General features: G+C 50.6%; 1 protein-coding gene across 3 annotated transcripts; it reads left to right on the top strand.

Moving 5' to 3' along the window:
* Positions 1-14,883: 14,883 nt before the first annotated feature.
* Positions 14,884-17,810, top strand: LOC120698307 (ABSCISIC ACID-INSENSITIVE 5-like protein 2). 3 transcript variants are annotated; one of them, XM_039981846.1, is made up of 4 exons: positions 14,884-15,260; positions 15,452-16,276; positions 16,506-16,577; positions 17,455-17,810. In XM_039981846.1, the coding sequence occupies exons 2-4, from the start codon at positions 15,455-15,457 to the stop codon at positions 17,533-17,535; spliced, it is 975 nt and encodes a 324-aa protein (XP_039837780.1). In that variant the 5' UTR covers positions 14,884-15,260; positions 15,452-15,454; the 3' UTR covers positions 17,536-17,810. The 3 variants fall into 3 exon arrangements, with proteins under 3 accessions (XP_039837780.1, XP_039837779.1, XP_039837781.1); XM_039981845.1 differs by lacking the exon at positions 14,884-15,260 and having other exon boundaries at positions 15,267-16,276; XM_039981847.1 differs by lacking the exons at positions 14,884-15,260; positions 17,455-17,810 and adding an exon at positions 17,290-17,446 and having other exon boundaries at positions 15,267-16,276.
* The last annotated feature ends 2,529 nt before the right edge of the window (positions 17,811-20,339 follow it).

Below are 20,339 nucleotides of genomic sequence, written 5' to 3'. Positions count from 1 at the left end.
CTTGATAGCGGTTGCTCTCAACACATGACCGGCAATGATAGCATGTTCACCTCTCTTGAAGACCCCGACGATCATGAACATGTCACCTATGGTGATAACTCAAGGGGAAAAGTTTTAGGTTTGAGTAGAATAGCAATCTCTAAAGATTTATCTATTTCTAATGTTTTGTTTGTAGAAGCACTTAGTTTTAATCTCTTTTCTATTGCTCAATTGTGTGATCTTGGACTAACGTGTACCTTTGACAAGAATGGTGTTGTAGTAACTCTTGAAGAAGACAAGTCAATGGTATTCACGGGGTTTAGGCATGGCAACATCTATTTAGTGGACTTCTCTTCAAAGCAAACAAGCACCATAACATGCCTCTTCACCAAGTCTTCTCTTGGGTGGCTTTGGCATAGAAGAATTGCTCATATTGGCATGAGCAACCTCAAGAAAGCCCACAAGAGAGGGATGATCACCGGCTTGAAGGACGTCACTTTTGACAAGAACAAGTTATGCAAAGCATGTCAAGCCGGGAAGCAAGTTGCAACACATCATCCCATCAAGACGATGTTGTCAACCTCCAAGCCGCTCGAGCTACTTCACATGAATCTCTTTGGTCCAACTACATACAAGAGCAATGGTGGTAACCTCTATTGCCTAGTAATTATTGATGATTTTTCACGTTACACTTGGGTTATGTTTCTAGGCGATAAGGGTGAAACTCCGGAACTCTTCAAGACATTTGCAAGAAGAGCTCAAAGGGAGTACAACTCCCCAATTGTGAAGATCCGGAGTGACAACGGCACCGAGTTCAAAAATATGAAGATTGAAGAATGGTGCGATGAAGAGGGCATCAAGCATGAGTTTTCCGCCACCTACACCCCTCAACAAAATGGAGTGGTGGAAAGAAAGAACAAGACACTCATCACCCTAGCTAGAGCAATGTTGGATGATTATGGCACGTCCGAGAAGTTTTGGGCGGAAGCAATCAACACGGCGTGTCATGCATCCAACCGAGTGTATCCTCACCGACTCCTCAAGAAAACTCCATATGAGCTCATCACCGGGAAGAAACCAAATATATCCTATTTTCGAGTCTTTGGTTGCAAATGCTTCATCTATAAGAAGAAAAGGCTCGGTAAGTTTGAAAGTAGATGTGATGAAGGTTTCTTTCTTGGTTATGCATCAAACTCCAAAGCATATAGAGTATTCAATCAAACCTCCGGGTTAGTTGAAGAAACATGTGATGTGGAGTTTGATGAATCTAATGGCTCCCAAGAGGAGGTTGTTGGCTATGAAAATGTAGGTGATGAGGAGATTGATGAAGGCTTGAAGAAGATGTCCATTGGGGATATCAAGCCGGAAGAGGTGCATGAAGGCAATGATCAAGGAGGAGGACCTTCCTCATCTACACAAAGCACCTCCAAGGCACCCCAAGTGGATAAGGATCAAGACAAAGATGATACACTACCTCAAGAAAATGTGCCAACGCCAACACCCCAAGTCCAAGAACAAGAAGAGCAAAATGTTCCACCACAAGCTCAAGTCACCCATGATCCACCCCAACAAGCATCCACGCAAGTACCGCTAGTGAAGCATGGTCGCATCTCCAAGGATCATCCAATTGGTCAAATCATTGGTAGTCCTTCCAAGGGAGTAAGAACTCGCTCTAAGCATGCTTCATTTTGCGAACATCACTCGTTTGTTTCTTGTATTGAACCCACTAGCATAGAGGAAGCGCTTGAGGACTCGGATTGGGTGATGGCCATGCAAGAAGAGTTGAACAACTTCACCCGCAATGAAGTTTGGGTCCTCGAAGCTCCTCCGAAAGACAAGAACATCATCGGCACCAAGTAGGTCTTTCGAAACAAGCAAGATGAACATGGGGTGGTGGTACGCAACAAGGCAAGACTTGTGGCAAAAGGGTTTTCTCAAGTCGAAGGTTTGGATTTTGGTGAAACTTTTGCTCCGGTCGCAAGACTTGAAGCTATCCGTATCCTTCTTGTTTACTCTTCACATCATAACATTAAGTTGTATCAAATGGATGTGAAAAGTGCATTCTTAAATGGTGTTATTAACGAACTTGTTTATGTTGAGCAACCTCCCGGGTTTGAAGATCCGAGGAATCCCAACCATGTTTATAGGTTGCACAAGGCACTCTATGGGCTAAAACAAGCTCCAAGGGCTTGGTATTAGAGGCTTCGTGACTTCCTAATCATGCAAGGCTTCAAGATCGGGAGGGTGGACACCACCTTGTTCACAAAAGACGTCAACGGGGATCTTTTCATTTGTCAAATTTATATTGACGATATTATCTTTGGCTCAACTAATGATTTACTAAGCCATGAGTTTGCTACCATGATGTCTAGAGAATTCGAGATGTCCATGATTGGCGAATTGACCTACTTCTTTGGTTTTCAAGTCAAACAAATGAAGGAAGGGACATTCATCCATCAAAAAAAGTATACTAAAGATATCTTAAAGAAGTTCAAGATGGATGAGTGCAAGCCAATCAAGACACCCATGGCAACTAATGGGCATCTCGACTTGGATGTGGACGGTAAACCGATTGATCAATCCCTCTATCGTTCTATGATAGGGTCCTTGCTTTACCTTACCGCATCTAGGCCCGATATAATGTTTAGTGTGTGCTTGTGTGCCCGCTTTCAAGCTAACCCAAAGGAATCACACCTTTCGGCTGTGAATAGGATCCTTCGGTATCTCAAGCACACTCCTAGCATAGGCTTATGGTACCCCAAAGGCGCTAGCTTAGATCTCTTGGGATACTCGGATTCGGATTTTGCCGAAAGCCGTGTGGATCGCAAGAGTACCTCCGGGGGTTGCCACTTGCTTGGGCGTTCTCTAGTTTCTTGGTCAAGTAAGAAGCAAAATTCAGTGGCTTTGTCCACCGCGGAAGCGGAATATATAGCGGCCGGTGCATGTTGTGCCCAAATCCTATATATGAAGCAAACCCTTTTGGACTTTGGTGTGAAACTTGATAGGATCTCACTCCTTTGTGACAATGAAAGTGCCGTAAAAATTGCCAAGAATCCGGTTCAACACTCTCGCACAAAGCACATTGATATTCGCCATCACTTCTTGCGTGATCACGAAGCCAAAGGAGACATATCTCTTCAAGGTGTGAGATCCGAGGAGCAATTGGCGGATATCTTCACAAAACCATTAGACGAGAGTACCTTTGTTAGGCTAAGGAATGAGCTTAATGTGTTAGATGCGGCAAACGTCATGTAAGTTGCCATGTCATATAGAAAAATGCATACATATAGGACACTTGTCTAACCATGGTAAGATAGTGATGAGCAAGGGTTTAGCTAGAGGTGGTGGTCCACTTGTTTTCCTCTAGGCTTGTAGAAAGGCTCATCATGAAGAAGCTTCCTGTGGGTTCAAACTTGACAAGTAGATCTTAATTTCTTGTTATGCATTTCTTGTCATATAGATGTGCACTTCATGTTTACTTTACTTTCGCATGTGGTTGTAGTTTGCATTATCATTGCATGCGTAAGGGTCACAAAGGAGATCACTTGATGAAAATGAGACTTGTTTCATATACAAGATCTTAATTCATGAAAAGTGAAAAGAGCAAAGTGTTAGGTGCGTTATTGCCTAGTGAGCAATGTCATCATGAGTTTGAAGCTTTCTATCTTCAATATTCCTATGACATGGCTCATACATTTTATTTGGCGCTTTGTCTCTCTTGCGGCTTTTCCTTGTGTTTGAAAAGAAAATTATTTAAGCTAGTGTGATATCCTATTTATTTTGAGGGGTAAAGTCGCCTATGCAAGTCCATTAACTTGAGTTTATTTGAATCTTATAAATTTATTGGACTAAGCATAGAAGAGTGAGCTGAGTGAAGGGTTTTCGGCTTCACCGGTTAAACCGACGCTCAATGGATTTATACCCATCGGTTTAACCGGCGTTACTAAAGTTGAGTCTCAGCTCAGGCAGTTTCAGGCGTTTAACCGACGTATACAAAAGTCAGAGCATCGGATCAACCGGTGATCATAAATGTATATCAGATCAAGCAATCAACCGGCGTTTTGATCAATCAACCGACGAGTTCACTTTTGGCATCATCGGTTCAACCGGCGTTCAAAAATAGATCTGGTAGAATCTCGGGTAAACTACACCGACGCAATCAACCGGCACTCAAACCCTAGGCGTCGGATCGACCGGTGTTAAGGAAAATCGCGGGTCCCACCTGTCATATATGTGTCTTGCTCTCGGAGGCAAGCCTTTTCCTCTCTGTTTCGCCCGCATCTCTTCCATCTCGTGCCGCCGCCGCCTTCCCTTCGCGCCGCCGCCGTTCCTCCACACCGTCGCCAGCGCGCGTAGCCGCCGTCGCCGCCGCTTCACACCGCGCCGCCGCCGTTCCACACCACTGCTGCCACGCGCCGCTGTTCCAAGCCGCCGCCGCGCGCCCTCGTGCTCGCCCAGCACCGCCCGCGCGCACCTACACCACTCGCGCCGCTGCTCGCCCCCACGGTCGCCAACCGCCGTGAACTCACGCCGCCACCACCGCTTTCGCAGCCACGCAGCCGCGCCTCCACGCCATTCACGCCGCAGCCACAGCCGATCAGTGCACGCCAAGTGTTCGATCATTTGTCTGATCGAGATGGGTCACGAGAAGAGGAAGGGAAAGGAAGTTGTGGTCGAGAAGCCCGCTCGCAAGCGGACTCGTGCAGAGAAGGAGGCCGAGAGGGCCGAGATGGTGGCCAAAGCCGCCGAGGAGCAGGCATCAGGCCGTGCTCGTCCGTTCCAGATCAGGGAGGACCCCAAAGGCAGAGGAAGAGGCAGAGGCAGGGGTATGGGCAGAGTCAGAGGTGCCAGGGCCACCAGAGCCGCGACAGCAGCAGCAGCAGCAGCGACAGATTCAGATGGTTCTGACTCAGAGGCAGCACGGTCAGAGGGGCAGAGTTCTCCACATCAGTTGTCTGAGGGAGGTTCCCCGCCAGCGACAGAGCGTCGCACTGGACCGAGGACTCGGGGAGGACACCAGCCACAGGAGCCCCGCAGGTCAGCAGCAGCAGCTCGCAGAGCCGAGGCCCTAGAGGCCGAGCGTGCAGTGTTCTGTATGGACACTGTTGTGCGTCTGGAGCCAGGTGTGATGCTCCAGAACTTGACCCGAGCCAATGCGGCCAAGGTCAAGAGGCTCAGGTGGAGTGTTGAGGAGAAGGTCTGGTTCCCAGTGACCCGAGACAGCAGAGTCGACAGGAGGTTCTGGACTCTGCTACAGGCCAGCTTCTACGAGACTTTCCAGCGGAGGGGCCACCGGATCTTCCCGCACAGGGTTCTTGACTGGGTCTCACTGAGGACAGCCGCAGGGGGAGCAGACGTGAGAGCACACTTCGCTCACTTCAGAGGACTGCCCAGGCTGCTAGAGATGGAGCAGAACCGTTATATCGAGGACTGGGTCAGAGTGTTCTACACCACAGCTTGGATAGCACCCGAGCGCAGAGCTGTGCACTTCATGTTTGAAGGGCAGGACTTTGGATTGTCGAGGGCGACCATTGCTGGTATACTTGGAGTTGACCTGGTCGACGTCTCGCTGCACGAGAGGGTTTACGGGGACTCAGATCCACCCCGCAGGGCGATGGTTGGCGGGATTGCTCCTTCTCACGAGGCGATCTCTCAGTGCTTCCGCCAGCCGTTTCCAGCCTCTTACGCCAGAGTGCCGAGCTTGCTGACTCCAGAGGCATACGCTGTTCACATGGCACTCCGGAGGACTCTGTTACCGAGGAGTGGCTACCCAGAGGGGTTCACAGGTTTGCAGCAGCTCTTGCTCCTACACATCCTCACTCACGAGCCATTTGATATAGTTGATTTTATTCTGGCTGAGATCAAGGATGTGATCACTGATGGGATGGTGTGGTGCGACAGTTTCCTTATGCGCACTGGATCAGTTACATATGCTCTATGATAGTGCCAGCAGAGTCACCCATCAGCGCCCCTTACCGTCACGACGAGGCTCCCAGGTTCCCTGTCTACCGTCCCACAGCTCCACAGGACAGGAGGAGGGGCAGGCACGCAGATAGAGCTGCGATGGCACGACTGTCACCGGAGGTTCAGGCGCGAGTGGCAGAGGAGGATGAGGCACTCCTGGCAGCGGAGGCACAGCTTCCTGGGGGAGATGATGAGATTCACTGGTCTGAGCTTGAGTCAGACTCCTCCGAGTACGTAGAGTACTTTCCTCTAGCTGCCCCAGCCAGAGGCAGGAGGGTCCGGAGAGCCAGCTCCTCCGACTTCAGTAGCTGCTACAGTCTCTGAGTCCCAGGTGACTCAGCCGTCCGAGCTCACTACACTACTACAGCAGCTCGTGACTCAGCAGAGGGAGGACCGACTTGCTCAGGAGGAGGCCAGGAGAGCCCATGAGGCTCAGATTGCAGCTATTCAGAGAGAGGCAGCCCGAGAGCGTGCAGCGACAGAGGAGCGTTTTGTCGGCCTCATTGACAGAGTTTCACAGAGGACAGACGCTCAGTTCCAGTAGATGCAGCAGGGCATGATGGCGATGTTCGGGATGATCTCCCAGCTTTACTCTCACACCGGACTCGCCCCACAGCAGCAGCAGCCCGGACTTCAGGGTGTTGGAGCACCTCAGCTTGCAGTCACACTAGCTCCTCCTCCTCCAGCTACTACTGCAGCGCCTACCTTCTCGACGACACCGGAGACCACGTTCTCGATGTCCGCACTCTTTGGGTCTGCCGGTCGTCCGCTCTTTTCACCACTGCCAGCGACCACACTCTTTCAGGACTCACCGTCAGCAGTTCAGTCGGTCGCCCTCCCAACCTCACTTCAGGCAGCACCTTCAGGGGGAGGAGCAGTAGAGGAGTCCCTGCTTCCACAGTCGACGCAGCCGGCAGCCTCAGCGGTCACTTCTTCAGATGTTGATACTTCTTCTGCTAACCCGGTTACAACTTCTACGGATCCTCTACCAGGCAGTGCTAGCACGAGAGCCTCCACGACAGTCACTCCCCCAGTGAGCTCAGACCCAGACCAGCAGCTTCCGTCTGTCACCGAGGGTGAGAGTTCTCCGTCCGACGACGACGACAACCCGGACCGCTTCCTCGCCGTACCACGACAGCACGACCTGTAGCTCGCCTTTTGGTGCTTTGATGCCAAAGGGGGAGAGGTGTTAGGGGGAGCCACAGAGTTAGGGGGAGGGTAGAGCTAGAGAGAGCTCGTAGTTATCAGGACTTTGATTCTTTGTATCACATTTGGTGTTAATTCATGGATATGTACATTTGTCGCTTGAGTATGCCGTTCTTTGAGACATATCTATGGATTTCGTTTGAGCCGTTGAGCTCTTTGGTCCTTTTTCGAGTTTGCTTGTGTTTATCCTGTTTTATCTTTCTCGCTCTCTCGTTATTTATGTTTGTGTTGTCATCAATCACCAAAAAGGGGGAGATTGTAAGCATATAGGCCCTCAAGGTATGTTTCGGTGATTAATGACAACCATTATTGTGACTAATGAGTTTGTGCAGCTTAATAGATTATTATCGCTCATTTGGTCATATGTCAAAAGAGGCCCCTCAATTTCGGTTATTCAAAAAGGCGATCTCGGTATTCAACTTATATATGTCAAGGCTAAGGATCCTTCTAGTCCTAAGTGTCACAAGGTTGAGAAGGACACTTAGGTTAGTATAGGTTTTATAGTTTTGTAGTGATCGCACTATTAAGAGGGGTTAAGGCTAAGTAACTTGAGCATGGACATGGTCATTTGAAAATGGATGCACACTATGGTCACTCAGGTTTCTAGAAGTTCAAATAAGTGGTTCTCAAACTATATCTCAAGAATATTTGGATTTCATTCAAGACTCAAATCAGAAAAGACAAAATCAGAAAAAGTCTATACACCGGTTTAACCGACGCTCTCAATTTTCTATACGTCGGTTAAACGAAGTCAGCAGAGTCTGGACAATTCAATACACCGGTTAAACCGACGTGTTTGAATTTAACGTCGGTGCATTAGTCCAGAGTTGGTTTTTCCAGGGATTTCAAGTTCTATACACCGGTTAAACCGACGATGTTTGAATCAAGACGTCGGTGCAATTGACCAGTGAGATGGTTTTTCAAAGGAATTCAGAAGTTGTACTCACCGGTTAAACCGACGATAGGTTTGAGTTAACGTCGGTGCAGTTGTCCAGAGACTTGGTTTTTCAGTTGATCAGTGGACAACTACACTCACCGGTTAAACCGATGATACGTCGGTTAATCTGCCCAAGTCATAACGGCTAGTTTTCAGAAGGGGCAGTTTACATTCACCGGTTAAACCGACGATGACTGTTGGAGGGACGTCGGATTAACCGGCGCTACGCAGTTTTCTGGCAGCTTTTGTCCAACGGCTCTATTCGTGTGAGCTGCCTATATATACCCCTCCAATGGGTCATTTTGCTACTCTAGACACCAGGCAACATCCATACACTCATACTATAGTCAAGAGCCACCTTGAGCTTCATCATTCACATATTTGTTCATTCAATCAATCAAGAAGCAAGATTAAGGACTTGAGTAGAGAGAAGCTAGTGTGCATCCGTTCTTGGTGATCGGTTCTTACTCAAGTGAAGGCCTTAGCTTGTTACTCTTGGTGATTGGCATCACCTAGGCGATCTTGGTGATCGAGGTATTTCTCGCGGAGCTTGCCAAGGATTGTTGGATACCGGAGAAGAAGATTGTACGTGGCTTGATCTCCACCACGCCGGGATGGTGAACGGAGACTCTTAGTGAGCGCCCTCGTCTCGGTGACTTGGGAGGTGACAAGACTCTTTGTGAGTGTCACAACGTGGATTAGGGGTGTGTGCCAACACATCGATACCACGGGAAAAAATCCGGTTGTCTCTTGTCCACTCTCTTTATTCAAGCATTTTCTTTCATGCAATTTATTCATGTGCTTGACTTAGAGATCATAACTTAGCTCTACCTTGCTAGGCTTTACTTCTCTTTTTATCTCTCTTAGCTTGTATAGGTAGCTTAGTTATCCGGTTGGTGAATTGGTGCCTTACTAGCATTGCATAGGTTAAGGTTGTTTTACTTTGTTTTAGAAATTGAAAAAGACCCAATTCACCCCCTCTTGGTCCATCGATCCTTACACCCTCTTTCTTGTATCTCCTTCTGGAGTGAACCTTCTGTATTTCCGTTTGCCAATGGAAATGGGGCATAGCCTGGATTCGAAAAAAAAGAAAGGGGAACAGCGAGCAACGTGGTGTTTTCACTATATTGTAGTATAGATCAAGCAAATTTATGGGGGTATCGACCTCTAGAAACCTCCAATAAATTATAATTTGTCGAACTAGAATAACCTTCAACCAGACAACCACTCTACCTTTACACCATATATCATGAATCGAACTAATTGAAATTGCATTATGTCATGTCGAATTTTGAATTTGTCCCTTTTTAGGCCTCACCCATATATGTTTTCTCAAACAAACAAAAAATGGTATGACTAACCTCCATTTCTTTGTACTCAATAGGCATTTTTCTAAGAAAATTGGATTTTCAAAGGAATAATTGGGTTCTAAAATCATATTAAGTACATGTAAATTAAAAGAGGTCCTCATTCAAATGTAGTTGTATTGATGATCCATTTGCACGATGAAAATGATTACAAATGAAACACTAGATAGTTTATTCCGACTTTCGGCCTACGTATATCAAGTCACAATCAGACCTGTCGTGTGGCACTTGACATCAAACTATCACACTGATTATATTCTTGTCCATTGGACGACAATAACTGTGTATCGTGTAATGCGAAGACACCTATCAGAATATCTCTTATTTCTTCAATTTTATCGTGGTACGCTCCACCCTCACCCACTGTTACTGCATCTATGTGGGGTGGGGTTCCATTCAGACTCGGATTAATTTCTTCTATAGGTAAGGAACCCTAGCTTGCTTCGATTATTTCCACTAGGATAGGTTTTGTTTAGGATATTCTTCAACTTGTCTAAGCTATTAAATCCAAAGTTTCCTTTCCCCATCCGACTAGCAATGATGTTGTTCAATGAGTAGTCTTGTAGTCATCTGATCCACCAACCATCCATCTAAGTTCTTGTTCCGTTCAATAACACCTTCTTCCCTGCAGTGCATGCATCATCTCACCTCGATCGATCGGGCAAGTGCAGTGAATCGAGGCGCGGATGTGGTTTATTTTACTAAAGAAATCAGGGAGCCCTCTCCACTTACCCACACTAAGACTGTCCGCACTCGTCATACTCCAAATTCACTCTCGAAATGGAATATTCCGTCATATTCATCAATATTCTCTTCTCTATATTCAGTTTCTCCGCACCCATCCATTCTCTATCTCACGCTCTATCCCAACTACCAATCTCACGCTCTATCCCAACTAGGGCTGGACTCGAGCCGAGCCGAGACTTTTTTCGAGCTTTCTTCGAAATCAATATATTCGTATTTATTATAGTCTCCCGCGTTGTTTGATATGCAACTTCAAATCGAGCGAGCCGAGCCGAGCCGAGCCGAGCCGGCCAAAATTGACTTTTGTTCCAAATCAACTAATCTTTATTTTAAAAAAAGAACGAACGTAATCGGAGCAATTTTGAAAAAAGGCACCGAGCCAGTTAACGAGCTTTTTTTCCAGCCCTAATCCCAACTACCAGTCTGTGAGGTCCACATGTCATGCATACCCACCCCACTCACCCGTCGCCCTCCCCCCCTCTCTCCTCCCTTCTTCTCTCTCCCCATGCCGCGAGCTCCTCTGCAGCTCTGCTCCCCGGCGCCGTCGTCCATGAACCCCGGTGGCCCTCCTCCGACCTTCCTCCCCGGCGCGCATGCAAGGCAGCGGGGGGATCTCGGTGGCGGCGGCGGGATCTCGGCCGCGGCCCCCGGCAGCGCCATGGCGAGGCGCGTGCGCGCGACGGCCGCCGCCTCCTCCTTTCTCCTCCCACGTCGGCACCGGCCTGGCTCCCTCCCTCCCTCGCAGAGCTGCTCCGGCGGCGCTCGCCCCTCCTCCTTCCCTCCCGGTGCGCGCCCACTGCGGGGCCACGGCGGGGCGGCCATGGCGGCCACGACCCGAGCTTGAGCTCCTCGCCGTACAGCGCGAGGCAGAGGTCTGGTCGCCTCCCTCCCTGCCTCCTTCCTCTTTGGGCGCCCCCGTCCTCTCCCTCCACGGCGGGGCGGAGCGCGCGGCCATGGCGGGGCGGGGCCGTGACCATGGCGGAGCCCCCTCCCTGGCATGCGCGCGACGGCTTCCTCCCTCCCCACCCCGGCCCCTGCGCGCCGGCCACCTCGCCCCTCCTCCTTCCCCCTCCCTGGCATGCCCCCTAGAGCTCCGCGGCGCGCGGGGTGCGGGGACGTGGCGGCGGCAGAGGAGCGCGCGCGCGGGGGGGGATGCGGCGGCGGGCCGACCTCCTCCCTCCGCTCCTCCTCCCTTGCGCCCGCCCTCGAGCTCCCCGGCCCGGGCTCTCGCCGCGGGGCGCCCCTCCCCTGCTCCCTCCGCCGTGGGGTGCCCCTCCCCTGGCGAGCAGGCGGGCGGCGCGGCCGGACGAGCGGGCGCGGGGCCCCGCGAGCAGCGGGGGACGCAGCCCCAGCGGCGGCGCGCCATGGCGGGGCAACGGACGGCGACGAGCTGGGGTGGTTGGGGCTGCACACGTCGAGAGGCCGGGGCCCACGCCACGTCGGCAATAGCTCGCCTTCCGCAGCTACTCTAGAAATTGCGGATGAGAGCCGACGCGCTAACTTAGCACGTCGTTTACAAACGCCCGCTGCAGCTTTTTTTTGCGCCAAAAAGATCTGTAAAGAGCGTAGCGAGTGGTTTAGCGCGCCCACTGCGGGCAGCGCTGTCCGCAGTGCGCGAACGGACCAAAGGTCCGCTGGCTAGCGGCGGCAGTTTCCGGGTGCGCACCGGGGTTTATCCCCAGAGGGGTACCGGGGTGCGTGTGTACAGGTGTGTGGTGTGTGTGCGTGTGTAAACCCCAGTAGGCGCGTCCTCGGATTTCCCGGCAGCCCATCTGCGTTGAGCGCGCGTAGGGATGACAACGGGTAGAAACCCGTCGGGTATCACTAACCCAAACCCGCATCCGGCAGGGTAAAATCGTACCCGTTAAAAAACTCATACCCGTCGCGGGCATGATTTCATGCCCGTACCCGTACCCGTACCCGTACCCATGGGGTTTTTTTACCCGCGGGTTTCCCGTACCCGATAGAAGAAGCAACAAAATTTAATAGAAAGCATAAACAAATACACAATGCATTATAGGCAAATGAGTCTATGAGTAGGTAATCATCGATGGGAATGGAAGTACATGAGTCTAAGTCTCTCTTATCGTGTTATTGAATCTTATTTTAATACAAGACCTTATGACATTGGTATTTTAGGTTATATTTAGTCGGATTTATTGTACCCACGGGTTTGCGGGTTTGGGTACTTGGCGAACAAACCCGCACCTGCAAACCCGACGGGTATGAAGTTTATCCTATTAAGAAACCCACGGGTATAGAATTTAGTCTATGCCCATACCCTAATGGAGCAAAAACCCATCGGGTTTCGGGTACTCGTTGCCATCCCTAAGCGCGCGGTCAACGTATGTGCCCAATTGAGTTCTTAAATGATTCCCAGTGCTCCTGGGTACTTAAAAAAAAGAATACAGAAAAATCTTCCGGCAGCGGCGTTCTGTAAAAGCAACGGTATGAGAGCCTTTTCAAAAAAAACGGTATGACAGCCATTCCAATTCCTCCATTCCTAGCGAGATAGAGGAGCTCTGTATCTGTGCTGATGTGGCCGCCAAATAGGGCCCCACCCCAACAGCGGAGGGAGCAGTCCGGTCGGCAGGGCAGAGCAGCCAGCGGCGGCGGCGGCGGTCCGGCGTGGGGAGCCGTCCCGCAAGCCTCCGCTGCCGCGCGCCATGGCCGGAGCCAAGGACGAGGAGGCGGACGCGGCCGGAGCCAAGGCCGGAGGAGGAGGACGCGGCCGGGTGCCGCCGCCGCGAGGAGCCTCCAGCGCTGCCGCCACGGTGACGCGCCGCCTGCTGAAGCCGCCGCCGGGACGCCCGCCCGCCCGCCGGAGCAGAGGAGGGCCGGGACGCCCACCTGCCCAAGCCGCCGGAGGAGCAGAGGGCGGCGGCCCCTGCTCCGCCCGCCCGGAAGCGTGCGAGCTCGAGGATGGTGGTGCCGAGGCTGGAGCAGAGGTACCTCCCCGCGGTGACGAACAACTCGGCGCGGCAGACGTCGTCGACGTGCGCGCCGCCGCATCTGCCGCCCCACCCCGCGCGGAGCCGTAGCTTCGGGAGGAGGGAGCAGAGGCCGCGGCAGAGAAGGGGCACTACCCTTGCTGGCCACGCCGCTCCTGCTGCCGCCGCATGCAAATAGTTCCAACCACCGCCACGGATGGGCGAGCACGAAGCAACAAGCAAGCACCATTCCTTGCTGCCAACCAGACCCTCCAATTAAACAATCTTGGAAGCATGGAACATCTCCGCAGGTCCGCTAGCTTGTTGGTCGAGCATGCAGAAGTGCAGACGTGCTTTGGAGCTCGCGGGCAGGGGAGGCCGGAGCTCGCCTGCGGCCATGGCCGCCCCGCCCGACCGTTGTGGCTGCTCCGCGCGCGCGCCGGGGCCTCTCCGCGCGCCCGCCGCCGCAGCTCGCGCGCGCTCGCCGCAGCTCCGAGCGCCCGCCTCGCCTCAGCTCCATTGTCCCGAGCAGACCGCCGCGTCGGCGGCGAGGCAGCCCGCCCCGCTGCAGCGCCTCTGCGGTCCCACCCGCCCGCCGCAGCGCCGTCCCGCCCACGAGCTCGAGCAGCAGCAGGGCCGGCGAGGCGAGCTCGAGCCGGAGCAGGGGCGCCGCCGCGGCAGCGAGCCCGAGCAGTCGTGGCTCCGTCGTCGACCACTGGAACTCAAATACCTGGCCATTGGGGGCATGCAGCTGAGCAACAAGTGGTGGAGGGGGTAGCTTGGCAGGTGTGCTGGATGTGGGCAGCGGTGATTTGATTTTTGTGGCCGGAGATGGGAGTAATCGGCCAGCGGGTGGAGGGAGGAGGTGCGCGCCCATGTCCGGCCGTGGCGCGGGGAGGGAGCAGGCAGAGAGAGGCCGCGGGAGAGAGAGGTGAGGGAGGGCGGGGGTAAAAAAGAAAAAAGAATTCTGAGATGTGGGCCCCACTCAGTGATAGTTGGTATAGAGTGGAAATATAGAGAATGGATAAGCGCAGCGAAATTGGATATATAGAAGAGAATTTTAATGACCAGATAAGAATATTTCATTTAGAGAGTGAATTTGGAGTACCACGAATACGGATAGTCTAATGCTACATACCTGTGACATTACCACCGAAAAGAAAAATACAAAGTATGCTGAATACATATATGCATGATGTTGCCAAAGCTGCTTAATTGGATCTTCTTAAAGTTAAGAGTGTGCTTGCAAGTCTGCGATATTGTTACGATAAACTTGAATAAAATCATGTAGGGCAACAAAGATGAGTGAGAATGGAAGAGACAACTCATTTTCCTGCATTGGAAGATGAAATCAAGTATTCTTCCATTTCAAATTGCACGTTGTTTTATCTTTATTCTAAGTCAAACTTATCTAGTTTTGACCAAACTTATAAAAACTTACAAATATCTACAACATCAAATTAATTCCACTAGATAAATCATGAAATTATTTTGATGGTATATTTATTTGATGTTGTAGATATCAATATATTTTTCTTATAGATTTGATTAAAGTTAGATAAGTTTAATTTAAGATAAAACTAAAATGATCAAGTATAATTTAGAATGGAGTAAGTATCTTGCATACCAATATACACGAAAGTCAATTTAGGAAACCAAATTGATATAAAAATAGCAATTGCAATTTTTTAGAAAAAAAAACTGTGTTCTCCATCTCTCTCTCTCTCTCCCCCCCCCCCCCCCCCCCCCCACCATTTCTGCTCTCTCCCTCTCTCTCAAGAGGATCGTTGCTCCTCCCTCTAGTCTCTCCCAGACCCAGACTCTCATCAGGGCCAGGGCGGCAGGCCCGTGCCGTGCAGGTGGCAGCGGCAGCGCGGCCAAATCCCGGCGGTGGTGCGGACTGCGGAGCGGGGAGCGGGCGGCGGTGCGGCGCCGAGGCGGGGGCCGCCGCCCCCCATCGGCATAAGGGGCAGGGGATAGGACACAGCCTATTTCCGTCTCTCTCTCTCTCTCTCTCTCTCTCTCGGTATCGGCCTTCCTTTCCTAGCGGCGGCGACTGGGCGAGTGGCGCGGCCCCTGGCCCGTTCTTCGTTCTTCGTGGGGCGCTTCGCCGGCGACGAGCATCCGACAGGGGTATGCCCGCCCATTCCCTTCCCTTCCTTTCTGCTGTGCGCAATCGAACGCCCAAACCCCTAACCTATGCTAATTGTATTCGGATCCGACCATGTATTTTACCTACTGACTTCGATTTTTTGCAAAAATTATTGGGTGTACATGTGTACGCCCATATCCTGTACTGGGTCCGCCCCTGGTTCATGATCCAGGCAATGGCATCACAGGCTGGAGGTGGCAGAGGCGGTGATGCTGGCTCGGCGCAACACGGGCAGGTTCAGGGTTTGGCAAGACAGGGGTCCTTATACAACCTTACCCTGGATGAGGTGCAGAACCATTTGGGAGAGCCATTGCTTAGCATGAATTTTGATGAGCTCCTGAAGAGCGTGCTTCCTGACGGTGTAGACCCAAATGGCACTGTCACTGGCAAGCCTGATACAGCATCGAGTCTGCAGCGACAAGGGAGCATTATGATGCCTCCGCAGCTGAGCAAGAAGACTGTTGATGAGGTGTGGAAGGGTATCCAGGATGGACCTGGGACCAGTGCTACGGATGGTGGACGGCACAGGCGGGAAAGGCAGCCAACGCTTGGGGAAATGACCCTTGAGGAATTTTTGGTTAAAGCTGGGGTTGTTTCGGAAGGACTTATGAAGGATTCGGATGATTTGCCGAGTAATATGAATACATTTGGGAGCAATGTTGTGGCGGGTGGCGGTTCTGGTTTGAACTCTGGAGCACAGTGGTTGCAGCAGTACCAGCAGCAAGCTTTGGAGTCCCGGCAGCCGAGTTTGGTGGGTTCATACATGGCTAGTCAGTTGTCTCCCCAGCCATTATCTGTTGCTACAGGTGCTATGTTGGATTCAATTTACTCGGATGGCCAGATTACTTCGCCAACAGTTGGTGCATTTTCGGACCCTCAAACACCTGGGCGCAAGCGTGGTGCCTTAGGGGAGGTGGTAGATAAGGTGATTGAAAGAAGGCAGAAGAGGATGATAAAAAATAGGGAATCAGCTGCACGATCAAGAGCGAGAAAGCAGGTCTGCCTCTGTTATCCTGTTTATTTCTAATTTCTGTACCTAATGTCATTGCTTGTTATGACATTCTGGTTTCAACAAGAAGGCCTCGTGAAATGTTGAAGGCATGGGTTTTGGTATTTATTTTGTAATTTTTAGCTAGGATATGAAAGCTGCTAAACAATGGGATGTTCTTTTTTTCCTTCTATGTATAGTTATCAATTTCATTGACTGTATGCATTGCGCTTGGTAGGCTTACACTAATGAGCTTGAAAACAAGGTTTCCCATCTAGAAGAGGAGAATGAGAGACTAAAGAAGCAGAAGGTACTTTTATCTCCTGTTATTGTAATTTTGTTTTCTTCTTCTCGTTAGTTTTGTTGAGGGTATCAACAAAGCATTCTACAATGTCTTCATATTAAACTGTCAGTTCTTGCAAAACTGTTCTTCAGATGGGCAAGACTTCTGATCCACGTTAATAATTTATTCGTTTCATTTTTTTAACTTTTGGTGCTCAATAGTTACGTTTTATCTCCACCGGATGACTTCCTACAGTTACTAATCTTTCATGCTGTCTTGGATGAATGATTTTGAAGTTAGCCAACCAGGCATTCATTGTTCTTCACTTGTGGTGCTCATATTGTTTAGGCTTGCATCTTAAATCATCAATCAGAGCTACATAAGGGGGGAAGGAATTATTTTTCCTCATTATTGAGGTTTGCAATGGGAACAACTCCATAGATCCAAAGAACCTAATGGGCATTGGATTGCTGTTGCATCATATAATTATATCAAATTGCTCAATGCCATTACCATTGCTTTGACTGAAAAAACAGAGTTTTTTGCTGAGCATTGGATCCATGGGTTGCCTTGAGAAATTTGTTCCATTAGTCATCTTTATACTATTTATCTGATTTCACACTGGTCGGATTTGTTATTTCACAATGCTATGACATCACAATCCATTTCGTTTTTATGCCTAGCATAATGAGATTGTGATGCTCCTTTTCTGTTGTGGTGATGCATCAAATCTTGGCAGCGTGAAGTAATTCCCCACCCCACCCCCCCTGACAGTGGGTAAATGGTAGCGCTTTAATTGCATGCAATGCTGTTTATGAATATTTTCTTGCATTATATTCATGTTGATATCATTGCTAACATTGCCTTTTTGTTGGGGGGGGTCTATACTTCACATTATTTTCAGGAGTTCGATGAGATATTGAGCTCTGCTCTGCCTCCAGAACCCAAGTATCAGCTCAGGCGAACAAGCTCGGCTGCCTTTTGATTTTGGATGGTGACAATGCTCACAATGACCTTTGTACATTAGACAAAGGTTCAACTTATATAGTTTTGCCTCTTTGTGGGTTAGAAACAATTGATAGATTGAGGTTATAGCTTTTCCCAGCCCGGTGGTCCAGTGTATGTAGATTGGTAGCAACATGTAGCATGCCCTGGGGCTGTTCGTTACCGAGGCGTTTGCCAGAATGTAAATGTTCTAGACACATGTTTTAAGTTCTGAGAGCTTTCTCAAACTGGAAAAGTATTCTAGTACCTGATGAACATCTGCACATCATTTTCAGCTAACATTTGGCAGGTTCGGAAGACAAAGAGATCCGGCAGGCAATGGCTCTCCCAACTCACGGTCCGTCCGCAGCTCGACCCTCACCATGAGAACTTTAGATCAAATTTGGAGCCGATCGATCTTAGGGAGGAGTTGCGTCCCAATGTCCCATCTGTATCCTATGATTTGCATTCGCTCGCTTGTACTGGGGTTAGTTGCCATTGTGATGACGTAGCTTGCATCCTGGCCTGCTCGACATGGATGCACTCTCGGATCGCGTCGTCCTTGTCGGTTTGCCTTTCTGGCCTGATCCGTGTGGTGATCGACGGGTGACGCCGTGACGGGTCTAGTGATCCGCGCGCAGCCCCGTAAGACGTGATTGCAGTCAGCGCTAAAAGGAGATGGTGATCTGTCGGAGCGCGCTGCTTGCTGGATTGCACGAGGGAGCTAATGATTCGGGGAACGCGAGTAGTGCTCCTCGTCCATTCACCCAGCCGCGAGCCCTTGGCGGCTTCCCCCGATTTCGTGGCGCTTTCCTTCCAAGAAGGGCGAGAGTGAGGTATATACGGTGGCATGGAACTGCCAGTGGCGACAGTGCTGCGACCGGCATCGCAGTGCCAGCGTCTACACAAAAATCCGGAAACACAATTTGAAACGAGCCTAGCCTGTTTGGGTGGACTAAAGTTAATTGCTAAACTTTAGCACGTATTAGCATTCGTACTCTTATTTATAAGTTTTTAAATCTTTCAACCTATTAGCACTTTTGTTTGTTTTGGATAATAATTAGCACGGGTTCCAGACGAATTGGAACAGAAGCGTCTCTGACCGGCGAGGATCGAAGGAACATACTACACCAGAAGCGCAGCCGGATCAGGTCCCATGTGACGTGCACGACGCTCACCCTCGACCTCACACTCGGAGACGAGCAGCGCAGGCTGGTTAGGTGTCTGCCGATGGAGGCCGTACGGCTCCAGCTCGCAGCAACTCGTCACATGCCGCCGCCATCGCCAGCCGCGATCTGCGATCCCGCCGGGTCACTTCCTTCCTCCCGAGGCTGCTCGGGGAACCGGAAGCCTTTCCGCTCACAATCACCTGACAGCTGGTGGCAGTGCGCCAGTGCCTAGCACGCGTTGTCCCGGCCATGAAACCCATCGCCATCGGCGCTCCTTTCATCTGCGCACTGCTGCTCCTGCATTGCCTGGTCGGCGCGCCAGGGGCGCCGGCAGATCGCGGTGGCGGCGCGGCGCCGTCGTCGGCGTCGGCGTCGCGCGGTAGCTTCCGGTTCCGGCCGCGTAAGCTGCTGCGGGATGCGGTCGCGAGAGCAGCAGGCGCGCAGGCAGTGCTAAACGCTGCCGCCGCCGCCGCCGCCGCAGTGGCGTCGGAGGAGAGCCGCGGCGTCGGCGCGAGCCTGAAGAAGCAGACGCCGAGCAAGTCGAATCCGAAGCAGAATTAGCAAGAGCTGAGGAAGGATTTAGGGGATCGTTTTTCAGATATAGATGTCCTGTATAGTTGCAATTCTTTTGCTAACCCCTTTTCGTTTCGCGCGTTTTGGAGTTGTAACTCGTAACAGTTTAGAAGCGGCGGTCGCCTCATCCTGTTTTCTATTTCTTGGCTCTTCCAGCTTTGGCAAAGTTTTGACATTTCCCATCGATGTCCATGGGATGAAGCCTGTTTTCTCTTGATCCTGGTCTCTTGCTTTTTTTTTCCTTCTGCTATAACCCTATTGTTTAACTAAAATCCGCAGCGGTTATTTCTCCATAATGTCAACCATAAGATCAGTGTTCTTAAGTCTGGACTGTCTTCAACTGCCAATTTAAGAGGAACAATTTTTTTTTCACGGCCGTGCATGAGCACATTTTTCATTAAGAAAAAAACAGTTACAAACACAAACTTGTTACGGCCAAACAGAATTTAGCCAACACAAGAGCACAAAGAACTAAGGATAAAGAAACACTAAAGAAAGAGTACAGACGAACACACGAAATGGCCATAGCCACTACACAACAGGCGGACAGCAGAAGAAGCACGGAGGAGGACACTCCAAACAAGCCACCCAGACAAAGGCCACCCGAAAAGCAGGACCTGCACAAAATACTGTCGCCAAAGATGGCAAGGGAGAGCAAGAACGAAGCACAAGACGGTGGCAAAAGCATCGACCGAATAGCGCGACCACGGCGGCAAATCATCCGCCAGAGTAGAGGAACAGCGACAAAGCATCCGCCAAACTCGAAGTAACCACAGGTGGCAAAACATCCACCAAACAACACGATCACGGCGGCAAAGCATCTGCCCGGGCTAACGAACCACCATTTGCAAGTAAACCGCCACGGCCTAGGCCTCCAAGACGAACATTTCACTGTACTTATCTGCTGTCTGTTCTTATTCACAGTCCATTGGATCGGTCCATCCAGCTAATTCTAGGTGATTAGCTGGAATTAAATCCAGTTTGGATCCACCCCGCTAATTCATTAACTGATTAGCTAGAATTAGCTGAGTTAAATCAATTTGTTAGAAGAGGTTTAGCTACG

The sequence above is a fragment of the Panicum virgatum genome, chromosome 3K (genome assembly GCF_016808335.1).
Source record: "Panicum virgatum strain AP13 chromosome 3K, P.virgatum_v5, whole genome shotgun sequence".
Lineage (NCBI taxonomy): Eukaryota > Viridiplantae > Streptophyta > Magnoliopsida > Poales > Poaceae > Panicum > Panicum virgatum.
The sequence above is the reverse complement of the archived record's forward strand: the minus strand, read 5'-3'. Positions and strand labels throughout refer to the sequence as shown.